Raw genomic sequence first — 8,791 nt, 5'->3', positions numbered from 1 at the left:
ACAGAGTGTTGTACAACTAACTTAATTGTTTTTGTTTACTATTCTTTTGGGGACTACTGGTTAAACACACACACACACACACACACACACACACACACACACACACACACACACACACACACACACAAAAGACACACACACACACACACAGACACACACACACAGAGTGTTGTACAACTAACTTAATTGTTTTTGTTTACTATTCTTTTGGGGACTACTGGTTAAACACACACACACACACACACACACTCCACATTGCTGTCACAAATCTAACCATGTCATAATCAGATCTGTGATTCATTTAAAAGAAGGCTCAGTAGCACTACCATTCCATCTGATAGACTCTGACTTCTAAACTTGAAAATTTGAAATATCCTTATTCATGTCACTGAGGGAAAGAGGGAAATGTAGATTGTTTACATTCTGTCAGGATATGTTAATGTTAGACATCAGGGATACTATGGGAAGGAGGAGGGGCCACAGTCTGGTCCAATGACAGCTGTGAGTGGGGGAGGAGTGAAGTGTCAGATGAAATGTGGAAGAACAGATATCACTAAAGTTCTGTCTAGCAACAGAGGTATTCAGAGCATTCAACACGATTTAAAATCGAATCGTAGGCTAACAAAAATACAATTACGGACCTAAAAATCCTGAGCGTATTCAGTAGACCCATTGTATTATGGGTATAGGGTAAGTCCCGGAAGGTAAGTCCAACGGGGTAATTCCCGAGTGTGTTGGTTCCGGTGAGTACTATAAAGAATATCATTATTTGGCAAGAATAGGAGAATCTATGTTGTCCTATGGCAGAAAATGACTCATGAGTTACAGTGTGTATATTTCCCAGGTGAAAGCAGCACATGAGGAGCAGGCACCAGGACATAACCGAGAGCACGGACTGAATACTGGAGAGCGAGTTGTACATCAACATCCACCAGGTGGGGGTGTGGGGACGGCGTTGGTGAGGACCACATACAGTCCTCCTTACAGCAACTGCAGCGGTGAAGACCACAGCCTCTCCTCAGTGGGTTCACACTTCTCAAGTGAAACCAGATCTAGCTGCATAATAGGTGAGCTGGAAGCCACTATGATTGAGGATACAGAGCTGAATCGAGTCTTTATTGAAGACTCATCTCTTCAGTGGGTCATATGATTGAGTGTAGCCTGGCCCAGGAGTGTGAAGGTGAACGGGAAGGCACTGGAGCAACGAACCACTCTTGCTGTCTCTGCCTGGCCGGTTCCCCTCTCTCCACTGGGATTCTCTATTACAGGGGCTGAGTCGCTGGCTTACTGGTGCTCTTCCATGCCGTCCCTAGGAGGGGTGTGTCACTTGAGTGGGTTGAGTCACTGACGTGGTCTTCCTGTATGGGTTGCCCCCCCCCCCTTGGGTTGTGCCGTGGCGGAGATCTTTGTGGGCTACACTCGGCCTTGTCTCAGGATGGTAAGTTGGTGGTTGAGATATCCCTCTAGTGGTGTGGGGGCTGTGCTTTGGCAAAGTGGGTGGGGTTATATCCTGCCTGTTTGGCCCTGTTTGGCCCTGTCCGGGGGTATCATCGGATGGGGCCATAGTGTCTCCTGACCCCTCCTGTCTCAGCCTCCAGTATTTATGCTGCAGTAGTTTATGTGTCGGGGGGCTAGGGTCAGTATCTGGAGTATTTCTCCTGTCTTATCCGGTGTCCTGTGTGAATTTAAGAATGCTCTCTCTAATTCTCACTTTCTTTCTTTCTTTCTCTCTCTCTCTCTCTCTCTCTCTCTCTCTCTCTCTCTCTCTCTCTCTCTCTCTCTCTCTCTCTCTCTCGGAGGACCTGAGCCCTAGGACCATGCCTCAGAACTACCTGGCATGATGACTCCTTGTTGTCCACCTGGCCATGCTGCTGCTCCAGTTTCATCCGTTCTGCCTGCGGCTATGGAACCCTGACCTGTTCACTGTGATTACTATTATTTGACCCTGCTGGTCATTTATGAACGTTTGAACATCTTGGCCATGTTCTGTTATAATCTCCACCCGGCACAGCCAGAAGAGGACTGGCCACCCCTCATAGCCTGGTTCCTCTCTAGGTTTCTTCCTAGGTTTTGGCCTTTCTAAGGGAGTTTTTTTCTAAGGGAGTTTTTAGCCACCGTGCTCCTACACCTGCATTGCTTGCTGTTTGGGGTTTTAGGCTGGGTTTCTGCACAGCACTTTCATATATCAGCTGATGAAAGAAGGGCTATATGAATACATTTGATTTGAATAGTCTGTGTTGGTTGCTTTAATGATTACTGAATGGAAAAAAGGAAATATCGACTATTAGCATAGAATAGGTTGCCAAATATGAAGACACGAGAATGCATTGGGGTACAGTTAGTACTCACGCTACGGATACTAGACAGATCACTAACCACAAGGTGATCTGGGTGGAGCCAGTTGATAACAGGTCTAGTGCATTGGATGCAGGTTGTTCAGATCAGTGTAGTTTTGTTCCAGAAAGGAGTGTGGAAGGAACGTAATAACACTGAGAGTCTAAAACAACATAGCGATCATAATATGACATTGAAGGCAATATGTTTCAACTTGCAAAAAATAGTAAACCTAGACTATGGACTTGCCAGCATTAGATCATGACTCATGCCACATAAACTAGGGAAAGTGCACATACACTGTATAGCGAAACAGGCTACAGTAACCTAACCATAATCCATCCATGAACGTACAGCACAGGCAATCACAATGACAAAGATCATTAGTGACATTAGTACCAGCATTACAAGTTATTACTATATTATTCAGCTCTGGGAAAAATTAAAAGGCCACTCCCAAATTAAGAGACCGCTCTTTTTTTTCAGAGCTTTATTAATGTACTGAATCACTAAATGATAGTGATGATAATAGAGTATTTTCTTTGTAGAGGTGGAGAAGGAAGCAGCAGCACTAGAGAGGTGGAGAAGGAAGCAGCAGCAGCACTAGAGAGGTGGAGAAGGAAGCAGCAGCAGCACTAGAGAGGTGGAGAAGGAAGCAGCAGCAGCACTAGAGAGGTGGAGAAGGAAGCAGCAGCAGCACTAGAGAGGTGGAGAAGGAAGCAGCAGCACTAGCAGCATCACTAGAGAGGTGGAGAGGTGGAGGAAGCAGCAGCAGCACTAGAGAGGTGGAGAAGGAAGCAGCATCAGCACTAGAGAGGTGGAGAAGGAAGCAGCATCACTAGAGAGGTGGAGAAGGAAGCAGCAGCAGCACTAGAGAGAGAGGAGAAGGAAGCAGCAGCAGCACTAGCAGAGAGGAGAAGAGCAGCATCACTAGGAGAAGGAAGCAGCAGCAGCACTAGAGAGGTGGAGAAGGAAGCAGCATCAGCACTAGAGAGAGAGGTGGAGAAGGAAGCAGCATCACTAGAGAGGTGGAGAAGGAAGCAGCAGCAGCACTAGAGAGAGAAGGAGAAGGAAGCAGCAGCAGCACTAGAGAGGTGGAGAAGGAAGCAGCATCACTAGAGAGGTGGAGAAGGAAGCAGCAGCAGCACTAGAGAGGTGGAGAAGGAAGCAGCAGCAGCTAGCATCACTAGAGAGGTGGAGAAGGAAGCAGCAGCACTAGAGAGGTGGAGAAGGAAGCAGCAGCACTAGAGAGGTGGAGAAGGAAGGAGCACTAGGAGGGTGGAGAAGGAGCAGCAGCACTAGAGAGGTGGAGAAGGAAGCAGCAGCAGCACTAGAGAGGTGGAGAAGGAAGCAGCAGCAGCACTAGAGAGGTGGAGAAGGAAGCAGCAGCAGCACTAGAGAGGTGGAGAAGGAAGCAGCAGCAGCACTAGAGAGGTGGAGAAGGAAGCAGCAGCAGCAGCACTAGAGAGGTGGAGAAGGAAGCAGCAGCAGCACACTAGAGAGGTGGAGAAGGAAGCAGAGAGGTGGAGAAGGAAGCAGCAGCACACTAGAGAGGTGGAGAAGGAAGCAGCAGCAGCACTAGAGAGGTGGAGAAGGAAGCAGCAGCAGCACTAGAGAGGTGGAGAAGGAAGCAGCAGCAGCACTAGAGAGGTGGAGAAGGAAGCAGCAGCAGCACTAGAACTTCAGGTGCTCCTGCAGAACTGGAGGTGGTCAGTTCAGAGTCAGACTCAGAGCAGGAACCTTCAGGGTAAATTTAAGAGCACAAACCTAAACATGTAGGCTAAGATTTCAGATTATTACGTGCTTTATTTATGAGATTATCAGTAGGACTGTAATCAGGGGGTATACAATCGATGACTGCACAAGTAATACAAGTTTAAGTTTGGGTTATCTACAATGTTAATCTCATTTTGCATAGCAACCAGATGTGCAGAGAGAGAGAAGAGAGAGAGAGAGAGAGAGAGAGAGAGAGAGAGAGAGAGAGAGAGAGAGAGAGAGAGAGAGAGAGAGAGAGAGAAAAGAGAGAGTCAGAGAGGGAGAGAGAGAGAAAGAGAGAGAGAGAGAGAGAGAGAGAGAAACAAAGAGAGAGAGAGACAAAGACAGACAGACAGACAGACAGACAGACAGACAGACAGACAGACAGACAGACAGACAGACAGACAGACAGACAGACAGACAGACAGACAGAGAGAGAGAGAGAGAGAGAGAGAGACAGACAGACAGACAGACAGACAGACAGACAGACAGACAGACAGACAGACAGACAGACAGACAGACAGACAGACAGACAGACAGACAGACAGAGAGAGAGAGAGAGAGAGAGAAACAGTCAGACAGACAGAGAGAGAGACAAACAGTCAGACAGACAGAGAGAGAGACAGAGAGAGAGAGAGAAAGAGAGAGAGAGAGAGAAAAGACAGACAGACAGACAGACAGACAGACAGACAGACAGACAGACAGACAGACAGACAGACAGACAGACAGACAGACAGACAGACAGAGATGTTCAGTTTCATTGACTCAGTGTAATAGATGTGTGTATTGTTGTGCTGTTGGCTTCATGGGCACCAGTGAGGGAACATTGTAATCTACATTTTTTGTAGAGGACTGCTTTGTCGACTTTTGTACGTTTATACTTACTTACATTGTTGTAGCTTATGTTCAAGTTCTGTGAATGTGTGAAGTTTTTCATACTTTTGATCTGCTTGATGCTTGAATATAAAGATAATCATTTGACCATTTGAGCTAACTCTGTATATCTCATTCTCTTTTAAAAAAGTGTAGGCTAATTGTTTTGTGTTTCTAGCCTTGTGCATGTGTATGTGCTATGATTGGTGTATTCCTAGTGAGTGTTTGAGGGTGCACCCACAGCCATAGCATACCTTGAAAACTCAGTGTTCAGATAGGCTACTTGTTGGTCAGTCCCAAATGTTTGTATTTTGTAATGTGGATAACTTTCTTCCCATATGTACGTTGTGTCTAAATGTATAACTAGTTTGGTACCCGCTACATCAACAAATGCAGTGTAAGGTCTACAACTCCATTGTGGCGTTACCTCAGAACCTGCAGGCCGAGCCATGACCATCATCGCCATCATCTTCTGGGTTCTGGGAGTCTCCATAGTCAGGGTCAAGTGCACCAACTACACCAATAACAAAAAGTCCAAGGCCAAAGTAATGATCATTTCCAGAATGATCTTCATCCTGGCTGTAATCCTGGTGCTCGTTCCTGTCTCCTGGACGGCCAGCACCATTTGGGGGAGTTGGGGGTCTCGCTCTACATCTGCTGGGAGGCAACGGCCCTGCTACTGGTTATGGGGGTCATACTGTGCAGCTCCTACCCTCTAGTGAGATTGAGCCATGTTCCTGGGTGTCACCCCCTGACCTCAGTTATCTATGTTTTCTGTATTATTTTGGTCAGGTCAGGGTGTGACGAGGGTGGGTATGTGTGTCTAGGATTTTTGTATATCTACGGGGTTTTTGGTATGTCTAGGTATATGTAGGTCTCTGGTGGCCTGAATTGGTTCCCAATCAGAGGCAGCTGTTTATCGTTGTCTCTGATTGGGGATCCTATTTAGGTTGCCATTTTCCATTTTGGTTTTGTGGTTTATTGTCTACGCGTCGTTGCCTGTCAGCACTTGTGTCTTATAGCGTCACGGTTGTTTTGTTGTTTTGGTGTTTCGTTGTTTCGTTGTTTCGTTGTTTCGTTGTTTCGTTGTTTCGTTTAGTGTTCTTCGTGTAATGAAGAAGAATGTAGTCTTATCACGCCTTGCTCTCCTCGTTATGATGAACATGACACTGGGAGCCTTTGGATGGATAGTCTCCCTAATACCCTGTGTTGTCTATATAGTAGTTTCTTATGTACTACCCCCCCCCAGTGGGGTCAAATGGGCTCCTATGACGATCACTTCCATCTCCTCCATCCTGGGAACTCTAGGAGTGATGGGAGCCATCTTTGGGACCAGGTGCTGGAATTGTATCAAGAGTAACAGGACCAGGATCAAAGTCAAGTTTATCAGTGGAACCTTCTTCATCCTGGCTGGTCACCACTCTCTATCTGCTGTTCTACAACTTTACTTTACACAGTTTCTGAAAGCTGGGAAACACTTGACATACTGTATCTCCCAGGAGATTGGGACCGAGTGACGGTAAATGGAAAGTGTCAGAAGGTGGCTGCTTATCAACAGTTGGGACCCAAAGTTTACACTCTAACTTTCATATTTCTACGTTGGGAGATGGTAACATTAGCAGGCATTTTTGCCCTTCGGACCAATCAAAATCTACTTGATACCCTCGTAATTTTCATCTTCAGATCTTTGGCCTTCTATTCTGCAGTCAATCAATGTTGAGAGGGGCCGCTTCTATGGTATTTTAAAACAGAAGACTCAGATATTCACAATGAAAACTGGAACAGATTTTTTTTGTGAGGGTTGATATTCAAATGCTGTCTGTTATTTAACCTTTGTTTAACTAGGCAAGTTAAGAACAAATTCTTATTTACAATGACAGACTACAGAGGCCAAACCCGGACGACGCTGGGCCTTATTTTAATTTTTACTATTTTCTACATTGTAGAATGATGTTGACGACATCAAAATGAAATAACATGAAATAACACATAACACAAAGATGAAATAACACATATGAAACCATGTAGTAACCAAAAAAGTGTTAAACAAATCCAAATATATTTAATATTTGAGATTCTTCAATGTAGCCACTCTTTGCACTGCCAAGGCTCAGGAGAAGACCCAAATGCAGACAGTTTCAAGGTAACAAATGTTTATTACAAAAACAGGGGGTTAGGCAAACAACAGGTCAAGGGCAGGCAGAGGTCAGTAATCCAGGGTGGTGTGACAAAGTACAGAATGGCATGCAGGCTCAGGGCAGGCAGAATGGTCCAAACTGGGGGAACTAGAAAACAGGAACTAGAGAAAGACAGCAGCACAGGAAAACCTCTGGTAGGTTTGTCGAAACAACGAACTGGCAACAGACAAACAGAGAACACAGGTATAAATGCACTGGGGATAATGGGGAAGATGGGCGACACCAGGAGGGGTGTGGAGACAAGCACAAAGACAGGTGAAACAGATCATGGTGTGACATGCACACTCTTGGCATTCTCTATCCAGCTTCATGAGGTGGTCACCTGGAATGCATTTCAATTAACAGGTGTGCCTTGTTAAAAGTTAATTTGTGGAAATTCTTTCCTTCTTAATGAGTTTGAGCCAATCAGTTGTGTTGTGACAGGGTAGGGTTGGTATACAGAATATACCACTTTTTGGTCAAAGACCAAGTCCATATTATGGCCAGAACAGCTCAAATAAGCAAAGAGAAACTACAATCCAGCATTACTTTAAGACATGAAGGTCAGTCAATACGGACAATGTCAAAAACGTTGAAAGTTTCTTTAAGTGGTCTCAAAATCCATCAAGCGCTATGATGAAACTGGCTCCCATGATGACCGCCACAGATAAGGAGGACCCAGATTTACCTCTGCAGCAGAGGATAAATTCATCAGAGTTAACTGCACCTCAGATTGCAGCTCAAGTAACAGACACATCTCAACATAAACTGTTCAGAGGAGACTGATTGAATCAGGCCTTCATGGTCTAATTGCTGCAAAGAATCCACTACTAAAGGACACCATTAGGAAGAAGAGACTTGTTTGGGTCCAATGTCCAACACCTTCCTTTACTGAAGCTCGTCCTACAACATCTCTCTCACTGTGACACATACACGCACACGCACACACACACACACACACACACACACAGCTCCATGATGTGTCTGTGATGACTTGGGCCAGACGGAATCTAGAATCTGTGGTAGCAGAATTTCCCTGAGAACTCTTGTTCTAATGTTCTCCATGTTCCTTCTCAGCCTGGTCTCATAGACTAGACGTAACATAGTAAATGTAAATCCGGGACACTCAAATGAATATGATATGTTACATTTGGCATGGTTACATAAGATAGGAAGTTACTTAAAGTAAAAAAGGAAAGCAGGGTGGTTGGTCGGTCTGAATGGCTGGCTGGGGGAACATCTAGCAACACAAAGGTTGTGTGCAACTATTTCCTACTTTTTTGCAACTATTTAGAATGTTAGCTAACCTTAACCTTAAACATTTTAGCTAACCATTCCCCTAACCTTAACCCTTTAAACCAACCTTAACCATTCCCCTAATCTTAACCCTAACTTGAACTATAACACATAATCCCTAGCCTAGCTAGCATTAACAACCTAGCCATCTAGCTAACATTAGCCAAAACTAAAGTTTAGCAAATTCATAACATATTGTATGTTTTGCATATTTGTTTCATAATGTACAAATTATAATTCATTAACATATTGTGCCAATTGCAATTCGGAAACATATAATTTGAAATGGATGATAGACATCCATAAATGAATACCATGAGAAATGTAACATATCATACTTAATGTAGCGTCTCCGA

At 44.8% G+C, this 8,791-nt stretch overlaps 1 protein-coding gene across 1 annotated transcript in view; it reads left to right on the top strand.

The window, feature by feature from the left end:
* Positions 1-5,411: 5,411 nt before the first annotated feature.
* LOC112230700 (replication protein A 70 kDa DNA-binding subunit-like) overlaps positions 5,412-8,791 on the top strand; it is a 93,381-nt gene continuing 90,001 nt past the window's right edge. The window contains exon 1 of the mRNA XM_042311230.1: positions 5,412-5,507. Within this exon, the coding sequence (XP_042167164.1) occupies positions 5,412-5,507 (96 nt within the window). The remainder of the gene's footprint in view (positions 5,508-8,791) is intronic.

This window comes from Oncorhynchus tshawytscha, linkage group LG33 (assembly GCF_018296145.1).
Source record: "Oncorhynchus tshawytscha isolate Ot180627B linkage group LG33, Otsh_v2.0, whole genome shotgun sequence".
In the NCBI taxonomy this organism is placed as follows: domain Eukaryota; kingdom Metazoa; phylum Chordata; class Actinopteri; order Salmoniformes; family Salmonidae; genus Oncorhynchus; species Oncorhynchus tshawytscha.
Note: the sequence above shows the minus strand (reverse complement) of the source record. Positions and strands in the feature narration are given on the sequence as shown.